The 23,022-nt window shown below is 34.9% G+C and overlaps 1 protein-coding gene across 1 annotated transcript; it reads right to left on the reverse strand.

Moving 5' to 3' along the window:
- Nucleotides 1–769: 769 nt before the first annotated feature.
- On the reverse strand, nt 770–22,216 carry LOC123542492 (ferroxidase HEPHL1-like). Its single transcript, XM_045328390.2, has 14 exons — nt 21,819–22,216; nt 20,052–20,299; nt 18,532–18,744; nt 17,177–17,319; nt 13,958–14,142; nt 13,220–13,326; nt 12,824–12,986; nt 10,942–11,222; nt 10,381–10,592; nt 9,630–9,777; nt 4,942–5,154; nt 3,795–4,026; nt 2,512–3,543; nt 770–2,054 (listed from the first exon to the last, which is right to left on the reverse strand). Exons 1-14 carry the CDS (start codon nt 21,956–21,958, stop codon nt 2,024–2,026), a joined length of 3,348 nt encoding a protein of 1,115 aa, XP_045184325.2. The 5' UTR covers nt 21,959–22,216; the 3' UTR covers nt 770–2,023.
- Nucleotides 22,217–23,022: the final 806 nt, after the last annotated feature.

Consider the following 23,022-nt stretch of genomic DNA (forward strand, 5'->3'; position numbering starts at 1 on the left):
GAAACTTTCTGCTCCTCATCAGTCGTGATAATACTACGTAAGTCGACGTTTATTTGTCAAACTAATACGCTTTGTTGAATAGCATAATTTCTAATTAAAAGTGACAATACAAGTAATGCATCGTCTTAAACAAAAAGAGTGCACTAAATAACGCTTAATTTTAAACCAAAGAGTAAATAATATCACAAAATTACACGGTGTTGTGGGCTAACAATTGAACAAATGGATATCACAGTCAGAGTTGTACATTTCACCAACTAAAGTTATTAAAAATGAATCAATATTTTTATTGTTTAGAGCATAATAATCCATGGATTATGCAAAAAACATTCGCTGTCGTTAGTACATTTTTGAAAATGCGGGTGCATGTCCTTTAAGTTTATAATATGATTTTACAGCAAGTTTGTCAGACATCGTAAAGTGTCCTGAAATAACGTGCATGTTAAACATCGACTTGCTTCTTTGGGAGAAATAGTGCTACTATATATAGACCCTTCTTTCCAAATCCAAGAAAATAGAGCATACAACAATCACAGTCCTTATGCATATTATATACAGTGTTGTTATTTCAATTCCTATGAATATATTCACATCAAAGAAAGCCAATTGGTGTTGTAAGATGGAATTGTGCAATTTTCAAGAATGCGGATAAAAAGGAATAAACAAATTTGTATCTTAAGTTTGAGCACTTTTCCATTAAAAGTACTTGCGACAAACACTCTAAATAAACCTATGTATTTCATGTCTAAAGATAACAACGAAGCAAAACTGAGTTTGAGTTTTTAGAATTTAATATAACACATCTATTAAACACATGTAATTTTATAACAATTTTGTAACGTCCGAAAACTCATGATACCTGATCATGTGTAGTTTTTTATACTGCGACATTCGTTTCGTTCACGTACTGCAGGAAAACTATGGACACGATAAGAAAAATTGATTTTATTACATATCTAAATAGATAGATATTTATTTAGTAAACAAGTCAAACTTTATGTATACATATTCAAAGGAAATAATATCAACATTCAAACAAAATACTAATTTGACCATAATAATTAACCCATATTTAATAATATAAATCGCATTATTACTATGAAACATCATAAAAGGTCATATATCTCATAGTTCATTTACAACCAGTGTTTGTCTGACATAGTCGAGCTATTTTTTATAATGTAAAGTATTTAAACTAACATGAATTGTTTGGAAAGTGCTCTCAAATCCGAGACATATTTCTACTGGACTCCAAATATTTTAACACGAATGATCTGTCTAATGCTTTTTCAAAAAATATATGATATCTACCCGTTTTAAATTAAAAATCTGTCTATCTATGATAAAGATCCGAGCGCTTCTATGCACTTTGTTAAGTATGAACCATTTCTTATAAAACATTTAGAAAAAATGTTATTTTTTTAATAAACTTAGTTTAAATAAGTAATTAACTAGAAATAAATAATATCTATCTATCTATCTATCTATCTATCTGTGTACTTTTGTTTATCGCCGACCCCTCTCACGAGTGTTACAGACAGGACTGCGTGCCAGACTGTTAGAACATAAACTGAGGAGTGAAAACCTGAACTTAAGAATAGTGTGGTGGAAAGCGAGGCCAGAAATAAAAGTTCTAGTCTTGTTAAAATGGCTAAATCTTGTAAATAGTTTGTCTAAATGCTGTTTCATAATGTCTGTATAGTCTTGCCGCAATAACAAGTCTTTGCACTTGCATTTTAAATATGCAGACTTTCAATCTGGGTACAAAAAAAAGAAACAACTTCAGCTTGAAGCGCGTTTCGTATTTAATACAGGCAAACATACAATGAATGAAATACCTCAAAAATTCCCAAATTACAAATCTTCATTCAAACAACTAGGCATAGTTAGACTTGCGAAGACATTTGATGAATGCATTTTATTGATATTACAGTTACGGTGCAAGTACAATAAATTCAAAAAGGTACAAAAACATAGTTCATATCCAATAAATTAATTAGTAAAAGCGGTTCTTTTTAATTCCTTAATTACGCCATCTTCGTCTCTGTCTTCTCCTGAAGGTAAAATAGAGGATATATCTTATTAGTGTCTTTTCATATTAAAGTCATTAAACGGGGTGAATAAAATGATTTAGAACAAGACTTTACAAGCATCTTGTCATTTTTATTAAAATGTTTAATAAATTCAATGTGTCAAACACAAATGTAATATTCTTTTAATCACATAACAGTTTCTTTTCCGCTCGAACAGCGTAATTCTTTCTTTTAATCCATTATAGACCATGCAAATACGACCAAATTCTTCTATATTACACACAAATTCAATGAGAAAGTGTAATATTAAAACTATGACTTTTTTTCCACGCCCAGGACATCAAGCAGGTGCTATATTAATTTTAAAAGTGTTTGAAAATTTAATTTTATAAGAACCTAGAAAACGATACTGTATAGACCAAACATTATTTATTTCATATGCATTAACATATAAGTGTTAATACGAATGATTCCTCACCTAGACCTGACTCGCAACCTACGTCCTGAGTGTTGATGTCCACAACACCCCCGATGCCCACGTTGAACAAAACGTGAACGTTGTCCATACCCTTGTATATATCTTCCTTGTCCTGGTTCAAGTTGCCCATTTTGAGGTAAAACTGTATAAGATGCTTCCATTCCTTCCATTGCATGAGGAGCTACGTGGCAATGGAATAGCCAGGTCCCAGGATTATATCCAATCATTTCCACAGTTTCATATGTTCCTGCAAATACTTCTAAAACATCACGTTTTAGGCTTAAAGATGTTTTACGCAGGTACAACTGGCCATGATAATGTACTGTATGTATATCCTGAACTGATCCAAGACCAAAGACATACCAGGCCGAGTGTTCTCCTTCACTAAATATAAGTCCTTTAAGGTTTCCATATATATATCCATTTATCGAATGATACAGATTGCTTTCGATAAAGTCTGGGTTTTTCAAAGAGTTTGGCGTAATTAAACCAAAATTAAGGTTTCTGTAATTGCTTTTGCTTTCATCAAAAATAATATATCCAGTTGCAAATTCTTTCTTGATATTGTCTGTTCTTCGTCCAAAAGTGTCCAGAGTACCAGGCTTACATACAACGAAAGGTCCAACCAGCCCACTATGGGTATCGTTTAAGGGCGCTACTCTAGATACGTAGAGGGAGCCAACACAGTTCGGCTGATTCAAGGTAGGACCAGACCTCTTTGGGATAACATATGCGTACACTCGTGTCTCTCCAGGCATTGTCAACGGAGCATTTGTTATTGGAGAACCGTCATTAAATATCACATTTCTCGGAACAATATTGTAGGGATGAGATGCAAAGTTTTTCAAAACAATTTCAATGGTGTCTCCGGCATTACCACGGATAAATGGACCAAGCAGCCCTAAATGCCTCTCTTCAGGGGTTCGTTGTTTCATTTTTAAAAACGTGTTATCAGTAAATTCCACGTACATCGCTTTATGGTATACAGAGCCTAAAAACGGCGGGTCACTGCGAACATATGTGTATCCTTTACTGTAAATAAATATTAAATGATGAAATGTCGTTTTTCTCAATATAAACAAGATGATTAAAACAAAATTAAAACGAAGATGTTGTACGTTATATTTCTGATAATAACAAGATGATTAACCGATAAAAATAAACTTAACATTATATAAATATTTTTTAGCATTTTCAAGGCAACTCTGATTTGGATTCAGTCTGAGGGATACGTGGTAAATACCTTATCTGTGAACAAAGAAAACACTAAGTGGCATGCTCACTGTTTCGGGTTTAGAAGGTCAGACCCATCGATTGGATCTATCTTTGCCTCTGCGTAGTCCCAACTACGTTCAATGACGCCAATGTAATATCGCCTGACCATTCCCCTTCTGTGTTTTACACGTTGTGTCGGATAATTTAGTGTTATTTTTTTCTTGCAAGACTGTACATTGTACCATGCATACATTCCTTCTGATTCAAAACCAAGCTGACCGTCGCGTAGTAAAAGGTGTCCTGTAAAAATATCACATACATAAAGCAACCACGCTATGTTAATATTAGACTCCTGTAAATTGTCTTTATATTCTTCCAGTTCAACTTTAAAATGTGTATATTAGACCCAAATTTCATATATTAAGATTTGAAAAAATGCTATATATAGTTTATGTAAACATAAACTTTATAATATATTTGTATTACAGTTTAAAACAGTACTCACTTAACCAGTGGGAAATTACTGTATTATAAAAATATTAATGGGGATGTAGTTCTAAATACACAATTAATTCATACGCTTGGTAAAGTTTAATACGTTTTATGAGAGTGTTGTACATCTGACGTAAATATATAAAGATAAAACAGTTTAGTGCAAAAGACAACGTTCAAATAAACAGGAATATTATCTAGATAACGTTACAACGTAGATTATCAAAATTCTGAGCATGGAAGTAGGTGACCATTGCTTCTTTAGTATAAACCTGTGAAAGTGTAATCAACAATGATTTCACTGTGAAGAAATATTTATATGTATTTGAAAGTTATAACTTAAATAATATTTGTGATATAATCAGAAGCATGTACATGTGTAATATTTTCAAAATTATATACAGAATATTAATTTGACACTAGATAGGTATGAAACATTTCATTTTTACTTAAAGTAAACAGACATTCTAGTTTCAACTTTTATACCATGATGGAAGTGTGTGACTATACTATAGCTAGATTACCAACCCATACAATTGATCAATTCCCTATGAAAAATAGTACTTTAAATTTAGAACACTTTCTCTTCCGTAACAAAAGTATTTTTGCAATAAAAGTACTCATCCGACAACACGTTACTAAGATGTAACACTGAATTACTGCAAATATTCAAATAAGCGGCAGTGAATAAATAAACAAGTATATAACTTATAAAATATATACCTGTTTGGTCCGGTATCATATTTACAGAATGTCCAACCCCTGGAAACACAGAGGCTGTGTCTAGATTCCTGCTGTCGAATTTGAAATTGTTGCCTTCAAAACTGAAGTGATGGTGATCTACCTGCCCGCCTAGCCCATACATATGCCATTTTACATTCTCACCTGTGCACATTTGCAAACCGTCCAAGGTGCCGAATGTCCGCCCGTTAATTGCTAAAATTTACAACCTTTATTTATTTACAAACGCACGAAATGGTTTTAAAATATGTATACATATTTATGTTCTACAAAAAAGAGTAATAAACCCGGTAGCAATTAAAGTATTAGAGTAATACACCGTTAATCCAGACCTCAATGAGAACAATACACCACTAATCCAAACCACAATTAGAGCGATACACAGCAAAACAACCACAATTACAGCCATACACAGCAAAACCAGGCCGCAATCATAGCCGTACACAACTTAACCAGACCGCAATCAGAGCCATACACCATTAAACCAGGCCACAATCAGAGCCATACACCACTAATATAGGCCGCAAGAGGAGCCACACACCATTAATTTGGGCGGCAATCAGAGACATAAACCACTAACCCAGACCAGCAATCAGAGCCATGTACCAGAACTTCAGGCCGCAATCAGAGCCATACATAAAAAAGTCAGGCCGCAATCACAGCCATACACCACAAATTCAGGCCGCAATCACAGCCATACAATATTCAGTCCGCAGAAATACACCATAAAACCATACCACAATCAGAGCAATGTATCATTATTCCAGGCCACAATCAGAGCCATTTACCATTAAACCAGGCCATTATTAGAGATATTCACCACTAACTCAGACCGCAATCAGGGTCATATACCAGACTGCAGCAAGAGCTGTGCACCACTTAAACAGGCCACAATCGGACCAAGACCGCAATCAGAGTCATACATTACTAAACCAGACCGGAATCAGAGCCAAGCACCATTAAAAACAAGGGTAAACAACAAACATTATTACCAAAATGTGCAAAAACGTAACCTCCCCAAACCGCAACCAAGCACACGGACATGCACACGACCAACGCACACAATCTCATACAAAGCAAACACATGAAGACAAAACGACCAAATAAAGAAACGCAGTGGGTACCACCTTAGAACGTTCCGTGCCCCCCCCCAAAAAAACACTGGGGAGCTTTAACCGGTTTATCGTAAATCTAACCTCATTCTAACCACCATGTTCCCAAGCCACAGGACTGTGTAAATAAAAGTTATCCCCAACAGGTGAATCCCTAACAAATGCAACTGCAACAGAAGGGCATATTATGCAAAACACAACAATGCTCTCGTTAATTCATACATTGTATTAAAAGCAATTCTTAGGAACAAAAATGTACTCAATGCCCTTGAAGAAAACATAGAAACAAGAAAATCACCATGAATGGCACGATGAAACAGGCAAGAAGACAAAATAGCTCAGTCCCAAGAGTCCTCCGCCTGTTCTGTCTTTACTAAATGCAATTGCAAAATTTCCATCATCCAAAATCGTACGAAGTTTGTTAACCATACATTCTCGCAAAAGTGGTATATAAATTAAATTTTAGAAACAAATATGAAATATGAACGGCTATCAAAAAGTTCGTGGACAAGTTTTTTTTTCGTCATTGCACAATTTTCAAATTGGTTAGCAATGATATAAATTTATTTCGAGTTTATATGAAAAAAAATCCTATGTAGCTAACGACGTTAATTTGATATAGTTGTTGTGACAACACGAGTTAATGCCAAGGGCCACAGTTCAAAAATAAAGAATTATTGTTATGTTTCCATGTCAAAATGATACTCATTTTCCATAGTTTTACGCTTGATATCGTCATTTGCACTATTTGATGTCATTTTAGCGTAAGTACGTTATTTCAATTTTAAATTTTATGCTCTCATTACGTATTTGCATCGCAAATTGTGCTTACACCAAACAAACGCTAGAGCTAAAAATAACAAGTTGAAAATGCGGGCGAATTTAGTTTTGTGTAAATCTACAGACGACGCCACCGGAAACAATCGAAATGCTGGGGCCGGCATCCGGAGAAACTCATGTAGCAAGATCACTTGTTTACAAATGGTAAAAGAGATTTGGGGAGGACACAAAACAGTTTCGGACGATGATAGAAGCTACTATTATAGTAAACTTTGAATATTTACGTAATTTAAAGTAACGATAGCTTTGCTGAAGAAGCTTGTTTGTAATATATTGATAACGTTCATTGAAATCCTCAACCAGATTACACGCTCTGACAAACCGAACTAATTGAGAAATATATTTCGGCTGCAATCAGAGCCAAACACCTCAAATCCAGGCCACAATCAGAGCATGCATTACACCACAAATCCAGGCCGCAATCAGAGCCACACACCACAAATCCAGGCCGCAATCAGAGCCATACACCACAAATCCAGGTCGCAATCAGAGCCATACACCACAAATTCAGGCATCAATCAGAGCTTTACACCACAAATTCAGGCCGCAATCAGAGCCATACACAACAAATCCAGGTCGCAATCAGAGCCATACACCACAAATCCAGGCCGCGCAATCAGAGCCATACACCACAAATCCAGGCCGCAATCAGAGCCATAAACCACAAATCAAGGCCGCAATCAGAGCCATACATCACTAAACTAGGCTGCAATCAGAGCCATACACCACTTATTCAGACCGAAATCAGAGCCATACACCACAAATCCAGGCCACAATCAAAACAATACACCATTACACTGGGCTGCAATCGGAGCCATACACCACAAATTCAGATTGCAATCAGAGCCATACACCACAAATTCAGGCCGCAATCAGAGCCATACACAAGAAATCCGGGTCGCAATCAGAGCCATACACCACAAATCCAGGCCTCAGTCAGAGCCATTCATCATAAATCCAGGCCGCAATCAGAGCCGAGCCATAAACCACAAATCCAGGCCGCAATCAGAGTCATACATCACTAAACTAGGCTGCAATCAGAGCCATATACCACTTATTCAGACCGAAATCAGAGCCATACATCTCAAATCCAGGCCACAATAAAAAAAATACACCATTACACTGGGCTGCAATCGGAGCCATACACCACAAATTCAGATTGCAATCAGAGCCATACACCACAAATCCAGGCTGCAAGCAGAGCCCTACACCATTAAACTTGGCTGCAATTAGAGCTATACACCACTTATTCACGCCACAATCAGAAAAATACACCATAAAACTCGACTACAATCAAAGATATACACCAATAATTCAGGCCACAATCAGAGCCATACACCACAAATCCAGGCCACAATCAGAGTCATTCATCACTAAACTATACTGCAATAAGAGCGAGGCACCACTAACAGAAGCCACAGTCAGAGCCACACACTTTTTAACTCGGCTGCAATCAGAGTCATACACCACAAAATCAGGCCGCAATATCAGTGCCATTTACCACTAAACCAGGCTGCAATCAAAGCCCTACTCCACAAAACTAGGCCGCAATCAAAGCTTGTAGCGCTCAAAGTCATGATCACTAGACAAGAACGCAATTAGAGCTATACACTACTAAACCAGACCGCAATCAAAGTCATGACCACAAACAGAGCTATAAGACACTAAAGTCGACCACAATCAGAGCCATACATCATTAAACCAGACCACAGGCAGTACCATACACCACTTAACCAGATCGTAACGTGAGCCATATATTATTAAACCAGGTCACAATCAAAGCCATGTACCAAAACATCAGGCCGTAATCAGGGTCATACTCTGCTAAAATAGAATGCCCATAAATTTAGAGTGTTGAGATAAAAGGACACAGAGAGGGCGTGGTAACGTCATAAACATGTAACAAGGAAAATAACATATAATACAATGTGTACCAAAAGCAAGGATGATGTTTGGGGCTAGAGAGATCAGTAACATTTGTTAAGGAAACTTGTGGGGGAGGGTATATTTAAAGCTTTTGTGGCATGTCAGTGTTATCCTCCATTATCAGCTGCTATTCTTTTACTTATTTTAGAAATGAAATATTATATTTCGGTGTTCATGCAAAATGAACGACAGATATAGGATCGCCAAATCCATCAATCGCGCTAGCGATTCATGTTTAATTTGCCGATCCTATTCTGTCGTTCATTTCGCATGAACACCGAAAAAAAAGTTTCATTTCTTTTATTAACATAATATTTCCTTTCCATTTGTAAACAAGATTATATTATAAAATATACACATTTTTGTATTTACAATCAGCTTTCCGCCCATTCTGTTCGCCAGACGGAACAACTGCAACGTCATCTAAGGAACGTTCTCCCTGACAATACGTGCGCGTCCTCAGCGGCCCGTTATCGCTAAGCATCATTGACGTCACTTTAATGACGCCTTTCATTTTGCTGTTCATACAAAATGAACGTCATAATTTTCAATGGAAAGGAATAGGACGATTGTAAATATTTTCACATGTAGATTTTAATTAAAACATTTATCAATACGCATTGTGATATTAATGTTTCCTACCTTTACTTGAATGTAACTCTTTGTTGTAATAGGTAGATAGAAATGTGTTAAAGCTATCAAAGAACATACAGTATCAAATATGGCAAATAAGCAGCTAATGTCATGTTTAGTGTACACAATGCACATTTAGCTGAAGAAATATTGACAAACCTCTTATCTTATTAGATGTTTTGAACTTTTGATCCGTTTTGTTCACCGCCATCTGTGATGTAAATCTGGCAATGTTGTCATCAATATACCAAGACAGGTTCTCATCTATCACCATCCAGTTTACAAAGAATTCTCGATCAACACCATTCTGAAATAACAACAGAATGTTCACGTGTGCATTGATTACGAAACGTTAAATACTACTCTTTGATTTAGTGTTTGTGGTGATATAAGCGTGCTACATATTGAGCCTGGTGGTCTAGTGGTATCGATCGACTGGTTTTGGTTCAAATCCCAATACAGGCAAAGAAAATATTCCAGATTTTCTTTAGAGTCTCCCACTCAACTACGAGCCCAGAACTAGATTTCCCCAGTGAAGACTGCTATGTGGGTGAATCCTATTCCAGGCAATGGGGATGTCTGAAGTGCTCTAATGAGGCTTCCACTGAAGTAAGAGCCAACTGCTGCATTTTCCCAGTATAGACGGCTATAATGTACTGTGATAAGATACACTAATAACAGCAATACACATGCTGGTCTGCTTGGCTCTGAGGCTGTGGTTGCGGTGCTCTGTGCTTCCGAGAAATCTACCCTTACCTATTATCTTTTATTATTCATTTAATAAGGAACATGTAAATGGTTTGACTTACAGGCAATTTTCTACATGAACTTTGTGCAACATTATTCTTGTCCATCTAAAAAGCTAACACTGTATTCTTAAAGTGCGAAAAAAACACAGAAAATGACATACCTGACTTCCATCAAGTGCCAAAGTCCCTGGTTTACAAACTAAGAGAGGACCAAAGAGGCCTGCATAAATATCTCTAGTTATATCTACCGCGGAGTGATACATATATGTGATGCAGTCTTCATTCCAAGGTGTTGGTGCAGAATGTTTGGTCACATCAAATTCATAAGTTCTGACTGCCCCAGGTTTGATTATCGCTCCATTCATATGTTTACCTGAAAGCGGTAAACGATAAAGAGATATAAAAATTATTTGATATTGAAACAATGCGCTTAGGACTATGGCGGATTTAATGTTCAAAATTGTACGGCACAAATGGTTTAGTTTGACCGTGATATTTAACTTAAATTAATAGTTGAAGTCATAATGCGGCGGAATATTAAAACTTCTTATGTCAAATTAAATTGTACTCGGAAAGATGTCTACAGCTCCATAGCGACTTTCAATTCGCACTAAACATGACGCCGCCGCATTTAGTATTGTAGATAAATAGATAAACAGATATTATAAAAACAAATCAGGATAATACTACAATTTACATCAATTAAAAGCAAACTGTCATACCGAGCCGCGCATTTTTGTAGTACGCTCCTTCATTTTCTTTGGTCATTGACACACCATTAGCAAGGAAAGAGAAATGTCTTGATGCTTTGTTCAAAACGACAACAATAACTCGCTCCCCAACTTGCGCTTTTATTGGTGGACCAGCCAAACCATAATGCATATGTCGTATGTTACGTGCTTTCTGCACAGTAAATGTCCCATCGGTATATTCTATGTACATAGCTTTTTTGTAAACAGACCCAATCCGTTGTTTACCGCGATTTAGAAACTTGGAAACCACGCTAGAAAAAAAGACAATTATAGAAATTGAACCTACTTTTTGATTGTATGAAATAAACATAACCGTACATCTTGACAAATAGATATAAATCGCCGGTATGTCATGCATTTCGGCAGAGTTTACAATTGCCCTTTCCACAAATATTATCATATTGCTATTCAACGCAAGTAAAATTTACGAATCAAGAAATATATTGTCAGAAAACAATATATGTTTACTCTTTTTCTATAAAAATCATTCTACCATTACTGATTTGATTTCCAGTTAAACAAAGAAAGAAATCAAGATATGTATATTCTGCGATAAACAACAGTTGACGCGCGGACCGGTAAGAGAGCATTATGACGACAATTATGACGTCAAATTGGCTCATGACGACCGGTACATTACTTCTCGGGTAATGAAGTCCAGCATAACATTTATTAAAATATTTCAATGGGCATGTCAGAATGAAAACAATCACATGATTCAGTATTTAACCACTCGGGCTAACGCCCTCGTGGTTCAATTCCGACGCATCTGACCTCTAAACCGTGGTAAATCAGACGATAAGCAACTTAAAGGCCTTGATCATTTGTTAAACAGCAAAATTTACAGAGTGTCACGTAGGTTTTTTAAAGTTGATAATTACATGTTAAACAACTTGTTACAATTATAGTAATGTCTTATAAATGCCTACTAAAGCATTTTACATAAAGAAATAAGCATTTAGTTATAGCTGTATAAATCATTTTAAATAACGACACGTATACGCCAGTTTGTATACCGAAAAAACTTGCATCGCTAAATTTCATGTAAAAGAACATCTGCGACAAACATTTTCTTACGAAACATGCTTTCAAAACGATTAAGTGCTCAACTTTAGACTGACGGTAAGATATTGGGAGAATCCAAACAACTTGAAGACAATATTTTGCTTTATAGTGCTTTTGTTCACAACATGTCGACAATTTCTACACTTAAGGTACTTTAGAAACAAAATATGTTACTGTAACTAAAACTTCAATGTTTAGTATGATGTTAGATATAAATGCAAGTTATATATGCTATCATAAATATTTGAATTTCCAAACAATCAGTGATCATTTTCTTAAATACTACGTTCCCCTGTATGTTGACTTTCTTGTTGAAATGTTGAAAAAATACAGCTCACACTATAACCAGGAGGACGCGACACAGTAATATTAGCCCTGTTCTAAAGGACCTCCCTTGCTGCTCCCCGTTAGACAAGGGTTACAGAAAACAATTCAAAGGTATAAAAATACAAAAAAATACTTTACATGATATTTTCCCATGATGTATAAGAGGCATGACAGGAGTGTTCCTACTAGCTAGAAATCTTTGTGCCATTTGTTGTGCCAAAGACAATAGCAACTATAACTGTTATGGTTTTATGTCTGTATTTTCATATTCGTGCTTAATCCATATAGCAGTATTTTGGATTTGTCATCGCTTGCATTTTCGAAAAATATTCTGTAAGGCACCGTAGAATGTGTATCAGAATACCGTAGCGCTTAGGACAAGTAGTGAAATAATTATGATTATTACCAGCAGTGAGGATGACAATGGTGATGATAGTCATAATGCTGTATACTGTCTTACATTGTTTTGTTGTTATCAAAGCCAGGTGCATAGTCCCAAAGGACTTCCTCTATGGCAAGGAAATATGTCCGAGTCAGAGTAGGGTTTGTTACTGGAGGAATGACCGGTAATCCTGCACATGACGGTGAGTATTTGGTTACAGTTAGAAAACTTGACATCCCGCCTGAAAGATAAAACACCCTTTCTTCACTCTCTGCAATATTCTCCCATTTCCTTATATCATTTCCTACTATTATTGTTTTTTCATCCTTCACCATGTTGACAATTTGTTATTTAATTGCATTCATTCCAAGAATAAGCATAACTTATGTGATATTGTTAATATTTAAACATACATATTCAAAATTTTTATCTGAATGTATCTTAAAAATAAAACTGTTCGTATTTCTTAATTACCGTCGTAATGATTGAGGTTTCTACAGTAGAGCAGCCATCGCCCTGGATTGGATGGTATCATATAGCCGGAGTAAACGCTGGCCGGAAATAAAACTGCAGTGTCTGTGCTGAAACAGAAATTGGCGACGCCATTGTTCACTTTTTGCTATTTGAGCCATGCCATGAGAAAATCAACATAGTGGGTTTGCGACCAGCAAGGATCCAGACCAGCCTGCGCATCCGCGCAGTCTGGTCAGGATCCATGCTGTTCGTTAACGGTTTCTCTAATTGCAATAGGCTTTGATAGCGAACAGCATGGATCCTGACCAGACTGCGCGGATGCGCAGGCTGGTCTGGATCCATGCTGGTCGCAAACCCACTATGTTGATTTTCTCATGGCACGGCTCATTTAATGATACGAAAATAAGCAAAAAAGGCATACAGAGCTTAGTTACAAACTATTGCTTCTCATCATTTGCTATTGTGTGCCTGAAAAAATTGCCCTCAAGAACTAAATACGGTGGATGTATTGTCGCTTTAACTTTCTAAAAATATTTTTCTTGATAATATACATAAAACATTGCTAAGAATTCAACGAAAGTCGTACGTGCTTTTTCAAGTAGTTTACCAATTATATCATTGTACTTTTACATGTATCAGGACATTCAATTACCTCATGCAGATGCTTAGTATTTCTAAAAGGGATACATATACGTGTACACATGCGTACATCGAATTATCTAATATTTATTTGTTTACCGTTTCCTTTCAATAATCATGGTCTGTCCTAGCGCTTGTACTGTATGCGTTGCACGGTTAATAGACATGAAATACCACACCACTTTTTCTCCCTCACAAGCTATGAAGTCTCGGAGGTTCCCATAAACATAACCATTGATATGGGGCATCCTGTTGCTTTGCAGGAACTTCATGCACTTCTTGTCCTGTAAATTGATAATAACTTAATATTAAAGTAAGTTATCGCCTCCTTTGGCAAGGTGTAAAGGAAACGAATACAAATAATTATGTTTCTTTAATCCATACATATGTATTTTATGAAAACAGATCGTCGGACAAAACAGCAAATCTGTTTAAATACAACTCTTCAGTAGATAAATATATATTAGGGTATTTTAAAGGTGGTCAATCACATTTGAGGAACATTTTCTGACATTTTTCAGTCTTTATATATTCTGAGATTTATTTAAGGAACAAAAAGACCCATTACATAAAGTTAGATCCCTATTGGAAATGTATGATTTATTACTTCTTAAGAAATTCTGTAATTATCTCCCTTTAATACAAAAGTGTTTAAAAAATGGATTATTTCTTTTAATTTCAATATAATTTCTAGTTTTACATTTGCATTTGATATATATTGGAATATTACAACTACCTGAAACAAATGGCAAGTTTTGAAACAAAGTGTAGCTTTGGAATTGATTTATTTTAAATCTATCTGGGTTGCGCAACCAAGATAGACAAAGGGAGGTAATAATATTTTATAAACTTGAATTTCTAATGAATTTGGCAAAATATGTTCTTGTCAATGCAAATCTTTTACAACTCTAAAACAGTAGTGCTTATATTCATAACATTCCTTAGGCGATGTATGTTTATTAAATTTATACTAATGCTAAAATAACGCTATCTTGGTTGGGCAACCAGGATAGGAAAATCATAGTTTAAAAATTCTTCCAGTGAAAATCTGATTTGTATTATGAACTTGATAAACAAAAATAAGTGTAAATTATCAGTTGGTAAAGTTTGAAAAAAATCTGAAAGTTGTCCAAAATCTGATTAACCACCTTTAAACCTTAGGTTTGACAATATATAAATGTAGCCTCAGGCCACTGAGAAAAAACTATAGTTTCGATAATTGTACTGAAACTTCAGGAACGAGGAATGTTAAGGATCCTTTAGCTTTTCAAAACCTTTATCTATCTTGGTTTTCTCATGGCACGGCTCATATATAAAATGTCCTTAAGCCTTACAAGGGTCCTTACTGACTGAAAAAAGCCTATTAATTCTATATTGTACTGATTACTTTCAAGGAACATATTAAAAAGGGGAATGTAAAAAGATAATTAGTACTTTTTCAGAAAACCTTTATATCAAATCACTTTATACAGCATAAGTCATATATACTTTTTGGTAGGTAAAGCACATGAAGGCATTAAACGGTTCAGCTTAACCTGATGAATAGTTATTGCAAACAAATTAATGAACAAATTTAAAATTCCTCGACCCAGATCCTGCTCATACTACAATGATGTGTATGCAATTTTATCAATGAACAAAACAGACTTATGTCCAGGTAAAATGTGTTTACCACTGACGATAGATGCCTTTTTCAGTATACTCAAGTTGTCACGTGACTTGAAATCTGACGCACGAATCGCACGAATCGTTATAATTATATTTTTCACCAGTAAAATTAGAATATACTAGACCTTTCCGGCGTAAATGGAATTGTACACGACTACGTAAATAAAAACGTAATTTCGATCGATTTCTTGGATTTCCCAAAATACTGGACAGAACATATTTTGAACAGGGATGATTTTAATGAATATTTCAGCCAGTTTATACAAGAAGTCAACACAGAAGAGTCTGGCACAACATCCCGATGATATATGCATCTTAACTTTATGTTCGTTATTTATAAGAAGTTTTACTTGAATGTTATGAAAATTGCAAAGGAAACGTAAAACGCAAGTTACTGCGAAGGATGGATGGACGGACAGAAGGCGGATACCGTGCGCCCCACGGGTCTTCAACCGGTGAATAGAAATTAATCAAATTTTCTGTTGGTGGTAGTTTTGTTAAGATTTGGAACGACAATTAGATAATTAGAGGAGCTTTGGCTGCCAGATTTTACTCAGGATCATGTGTCGTTTTTTTTATTGTTTCTTTTATGCATATAGGTCTGAATAATCTATTTACCTAGAATAAATTTACACTTTCGAGAGCTCAATTGTTAATCCTTATTTTACGTCTTCTGTTAATGATATTATGTGTAAATAAACATGTATTAATGAATGAAACAACAGTAAGAACTTAGTAGACGCCTTGGCACAAAGGTAGAGTTTTGACATACCATCTTAAATTATAAAAATGTCAACTAGCATTTACTACAGTAATACTGCGAGCGAATCAATTCATATGTAATTGAATATTTTGAGATTTCCTTCCTTGAACTGAAGCCAAATTTACAATACATTTTCTGATACTGAATGTGAATGATATGGAACAGAACAAAATAATAGTAGCTGTTAGAGCGAAACGCCCATATTTTTCTTGAATAATCGAGAATGTCCTTTAACAGAGGCCTGATCGTAAGATGTTTATGCAAACTGGCCCTGGCGAGGAGGTAGTGGAATATGTTATTGGAATATTTATCAAGAGCGAAAAGAGCAAAATGCCATTTTGAGGCTTTACAATATATTTCCTGGACATTATTTCCTTTAACTGCGATCGGACAACCAGTTTCTGTTACTGTTAATATCTAAACCGGAATACGTAAGTATTTATTTACTTTTCTGCCAGCCTCGCCCCTGATTTTCTAATGGTCATTCCCATTATGTTAAGATATGAATAGTTTGATGGATCCAAGTCGCCAATGAAATGTGGCAGCATTTCACGCCGGGCGACATAACTACGGAACTAAAACAAGAAGGTCAAGTGGAAGATGAGGCAAATATTTTTGATCACTTTTATATACTTAAAAGGATAATTAGAATGCTTTAACTCGTTCAAGATTTAATAATGGCGATAAGCAAGACAGGCACTTCTTAGGTGGTAAAACTTAAATGTACTACATTGTATAAGTATCAGACTTTATATGCTATTCGTTGTTGTCTTGAGAAAACGCCCAGTTTTGACCTAAGCACATAATATTTGTACGTTGTCTAGTACATTTACATTAACGCCGAAAAGGTCTAATTCTTTTACAGTTTGGATAAGCTATAAGATTACCTTTAGGCTCTTGCAAGCGGTGTAATTTCGACATTTATGTAAATTCTGATCACTATACCAACTGTTATTTTCATCTGTTACATCTGCATAAAGATAAAATTCCTTGTCAACGTCTTTACGTCGCCCATCAGTATGAAGCGTTCCTGGAATAGTTTTAAAATGACATTGAAAGCAGTCTTTATCGGCTTAAATTTCAAAGCAAATTTTCAAAAGTGCATAGGAAACTAGAGCGATCACCGAAAGTGATTCATACTCCACACCCCACAACCAGCAAACCTTTTTTTCTGCTTACAATGCTCTAAATACTATATTTTCAATACCTTCAGTGGAGTTATAGATATTGTCTTTAATGTAAACAACTGCTGTTTGTAAAGCACGTATGCCCCGCATAACGGCCTTTCCATTTTCATTCTTGAGATCAATGTGACCTTGATCTTTGACCTACTGACCCCCTGAAACAATAGAGATCATCTATTGAACAAAGGCAGTAGACCTAATTGAACTAAAGTTATCAAGCGAAAACCATTCTCAGTTTTCAGTCTTATCATTATTGTGACCTAGACTTTTGACCTACTGACAACCAAATAAAAAGGTTTATCCACAAACCATGTGCAACCATCCTGTAAAGTTTGAAGACTGTAGGTCAAAACGTTCTTTAGTCATTTAACAGATACCATATTCAGTCAAGAGGTTACTATGGCCATGACCTTTGATCTACTGACCTCTAAAACGATAAAGGTCAGTTAGTGTCCGAAGACAATCATATTATGAAGTTTGATCTTGTTAGACCAAACATCCTGTAGTTATTGATAGGAAACCAAATGGTCAACGGGCCGACAGATAAACACAATGGTCAAGCCAATATATCCACCTCTTTTCAATAGGGACATGGGACTATTAAAAAATTACAAAATGTGGGATAAAACTTAACCCTTATCATGCTAGACACGACTGATCCTGTCTTTGCAACCAGTGTAGATCATGATAAGCCTGCACTTCCGTGCAGTCTGATCAAGATTTGCATTGTTCACTATTCAGTCAGTATCTTTTTTGTAAGCACTCCTTTTAACAGTTATTGGTATTGTCCAAATTGAATTATGGACAAGTTCATTATAGAAATTTAGCAGAGTAAGGGTTAAGTAGATCAAATTAAAGTTAGAGTTATAATAATTATGTAACTGTATCAAACATTTTAAATTTCATCATTATTGACAAGGTTAATCGAATGTGAATGAGAACACGTAAAACATAGAATACAAAAGGGGGATATATATCAAATTTCAAGATCACAATAAATTATGTAAATGAATTTGATAATTTAATCTGAATCACCATTATTATTAAAAACTGCGTACCTTTCTTGCATAGCACCGCTACACCAACAAGGCCTGTGTCAACATCTTTTGGTGCCCGTGTGTGCGAATGATATGTGTAGGCCGCACAATTATCATCATCGTTCGTCGGCGCGTGTTCGTCGCCAATTTTCCATACGTAAGTGGCAGTACCGCCAGGAGGCACCGCATCCTCTAGCTTTTCATTTCCACTTGTACCGTCTATATAAAGTGCTCCTAAAGAGGGTAAATCGAAATGACACACCTTTGTTTGCGTATTTCATTATCTGTTAGAGTCTTATTTAGGGAACAAAAATGTCATTTAATAGAATAAGATCCTTCTTAAAATGTATGTTTTATTGTTTTTAATCACACTATACGTCAGCTTGAAAGGATTATTAGTATACAGTGCAACCTCTACAGAGCGGCCCTCTGTACAGCAAAAACCTCTTCACAACAGCATCATCAAAATTTCCCATAGTTGAAATTTACTATCAATTTAACCTCTATAGAGTAACAACCTCTCAACAGAGGTCAATATCTGCATCTCCCAAAGGGTGTTGCTCTGCAGAGGTTGCACTGTACTTATATTTGTAGTGTTTTAATTTGTTTCATTAATGCATATTCCAGTTTGATAAACAATGCCTTATCCTATCAAATTTTATACAACGTGTTGAAAATTTTAAATACAGCAAACATTTATTCTAAAATTGTCATAAGTTATCTCAGCACTAAACGATTTATCAAACATTTTAAACATTTTTGCTGACGGCTGTATAAACATATAAACAATAAACACTAGCCTTAGTTTGAGCATGCGAGGAATATTAATAAGGTGACGTAGCTTTAAGACATGCGCACAAAAACTAATGTTTCACGTTTCACCCGCACATTTTATTTTGTAAGAACTGAAGTTCACTACTCGTATTTATGTAAAGGTGGCTTTTAGTTTAAACCTAATGACATATGATTCATAAATATTATTAAAGTACGGTTTAAAATGATGAGTAAAGTCGACGATAAAAACTTCCATTTCGCTGTTAGAAATTCATTTACTGTTTCGACGCTTTTAATGAAACTCTACTCATTTTAAAAATGTTGCATTTCACATTCACTAGATAAAACACAAAAACAAATTTTCTGTATATAGAAATTTTGCAGCCATATTATAAACGAATACCTTTCATATATTTTCGTTAATTGCTTATTGTTTTTTTTTTAATATAATAAAGATTTTAACATAAAAAAGTAAAAATCAACAAGGATACTTCGTGTTTTGTAATCAATCAACGTATGACTACAGTTAGGCAGTACGGGCATCTTTTTCTTTCTAGTCGTTAATACATATTGATGTATGGTATATTTGTGATTTATCACTTTTATAATATTGAACGAAATAAGATCAGGTACGTTTATGCTCAGAACATGTTTACATGAGCAGATGTGTTTCATTTAAGGGAAATCTAACAATGCATCTCTTTCTCATTTCTTTCAAAATGTCATATAACACAAAGATTATTTTTAATCAAAAAAATAATAAGAACCTTCATGTATCTTGTTGTAAAGGAAACCATGCGGATGAACGCTGAAGTTACTTCCGGTAGCCATGTTTTGAAAGTGAATGTATACAATATCTCCGACTTCCGCTTTGATTGGTGGCCCGAGAAGACCTGCCCATTCAGGTACAGGAATAGGCTGTGTAAAAGTATTGTCTGTGTAACCACGGTATATTGCCTTCTTGTAGATACTGCCAATTCTGTCTTTGCGAGTTTCGATCTTTTCTCTAGACTTTCTGAAAATAAATGTGGTAAATCAAATATTTTCATTTTGACAAGTGCTACATTTAGTAGACATAGCGTTACTGAAAGTTATTTCTTGACCTCCTGGCGTGGGGAGACAAAGATATCTTAGTGCCCACCTTATCTGGGACGAGGTACAGGCTTGCATGTGTGCAATTTTATTATTTTGATCTTACATGTACTCTGTCAGACGGGCGTTTTCCCAACATTGTTCTACACAGGCAAGTACGTATAAGAAATGCGAGATCCGGTCATTATAAGCTACATCTTTCTCTAACAACAACTGTTAATCATTATAAAACTACACCCCTTCTTTAATGTCAATGTTCTACTCGTAATTTCTCCATTAAGAAAAACAGAATATGATGTTGAAGATATAATTTCTGAAACTTGTTTACACAGAGAATATTACATAAAATGTCTGTCTTCCCATATTAAATTTATCAAACTCGTTAAATAAGATAATAAATTAATTATTAATTTTATCCAACGAGATTAATAAATCCAATGTGAAAAGACGTAAAGTCGATATTCTTTTTCTCACATGTAATCTTTTTCTGCTGACACATCAAAATTTGTCGGTATTAACCTATTATAGACCAAGTTTTCTATACTTTTAACGGTGTCAACGTCTACTTTTCATTAAATTTATGTAATAAAAAATGTATTTTATGGTAAGAGACCACCAATCGTTTTCCCACAGACTTCCATCGTATCATTATGGTGTGTAAGGCCTTCCATAAATCAAAATACGTATATCTAATCTCCATCTTACATGTAGTACCAGCAATATATCTAGTAAAAACTTGCAAATAATGATACTTTATCTACGTGAATTGCGTGGGAGTACGAAGATACATTGTTATATAACTTTTTTTTCAATTCACATAAGATGTAGCAAATACTGTCGACATGTATAATAATATACTGAAAAAATGCAGAAAATGAGAAAACCAATTGCTTGTTTGGTTGGTTTTCCTAAATGACCAATTAGAACGGATAAAGGTTGTATACTTTGGTATACGATCGCCTAATTTCCAGTACGTTTCTTGCACTTTTTATTTGTTGATCTATTTGATTAATTAAAGGGCCACTATAAAGTTTGTATATAAAATTTTAACCCACCAATCATTTATAATCAAAGAGACCCGCTTACTGTCTTCTAATACATAAGCATAGTTTTATAAGGGTGACCTCCCTCCCCTCCCTAGACTGTTGGAGAATTTGTTAAAAAATAGTTGGGTGCAAAAGACCCACTTTTCCACTTCGTGGCCCGACAATAAACGCTGGACCACACTGTTGACTTTTCGAATTAAATTAGACCTATAATTAACCAAGTTTAAAACTATATTATATATTTCAAATAACCTGTAAACAAAAAAAAAAAAAAAACATGTTTGTGGTAATTCCATTATTGTAACAAATTTCAGGTAAAGGTGTGTGTAATAATGCAAAATTTATATAATCAAATTATTGGAATACGACATTTCATGTACATAAATAAAATCATACTTATTGTCATCTGTAACCAAATTATGTCCTGTCGGGGCGTAATTCCAATCTATATCTAGCGCAGCTATGAAGTAATGTCGGTCCAATGCGACAGCCGCCGGTATTCGGAAAGATAAAGCCAAAAACCAAACTAACATCATGATAAGTAAAAAGAAAATCAATTTACTTGGCCTTTCAAGCAAATAATAACTGAAAATACACTTTATCGTCTGGATATATACACCAGCCGTGTCACCGCAAATGTCCCTATGACGTTTAGTTTCAATGACCTTGCACGTTTTGCAACTGCTTTAAAGGGATGACATTGAAATGTGACGTTGAAACAATATATACAATATCTTTTGTCTTAAGATTGATGGCTATTCATAGAAAATATGATTGTTTAAACAAGCTAGTTTTATTCGGAGTGCTTTTATGTAGTTGTAAATAATTTATCGGCAATTTACAAGTATTAATCACTTTACGTCAAATTTATTGCAAAATACTATTCCCATTAGATAGAGAAAAAAGTTAAACGCTATTATTTCTACATTTGTTCTATGCTTACGTGAGCAAAAATACGTTATCATGACATGACAATAATATCTATTTATTCACTCAAATAATCACGTTGTTGTATGTGGTTTAATGTATTTTAATGTAAGATAAATTTAGATCGTCGTTACTTTTCCTGGTAATAGTTGAACAATATTCAGATTGAAATTCAGATGAAAATGGGATTTTCAGGTTTTATATTGGATATTTTGCCTGTTTCTGAAAGCTTACTGATAGCAAAGTAAGAAACTATGTGCGACATGACAAATGGTCATCTTTTAAAACTGTCAAAATGTATGGCATGCCGTTTTACTAATTAGTCATTTTAATATATAGAGATATCTTCAAAATTTAAAGCTATAAGTTTAGGACAACAATTATACGTGCTATCAGCATAAGGCCGTTTAGAAGATATATCTTTGTTACTGAAAACCATGACTTACAGACAAAGAGCATCCTCCTTTCTCGAAAGAGACGGCAATTGTTCACATAAAGTAACTAGCAGTGTATAATATCATAGTGTGGGGGCAGATAGCTTTTTGTGTTTAAGAGCTAGCAATTACGCGTAACAAGACGTCGCCTAAATATGTATAGAAAAGAAATGCCTTTATAGCAAACAGCAGTTATGTAAGTATACACACAGACAGTGAAAACGATTGCAACAACAAGG

Source organism: Mercenaria mercenaria, chromosome 1 (genome assembly GCF_021730395.1).
Source record: "Mercenaria mercenaria strain notata chromosome 1, MADL_Memer_1, whole genome shotgun sequence".
Classification (NCBI taxonomy): Eukaryota; Metazoa; Mollusca; class Bivalvia; order Venerida; family Veneridae; genus Mercenaria; species Mercenaria mercenaria.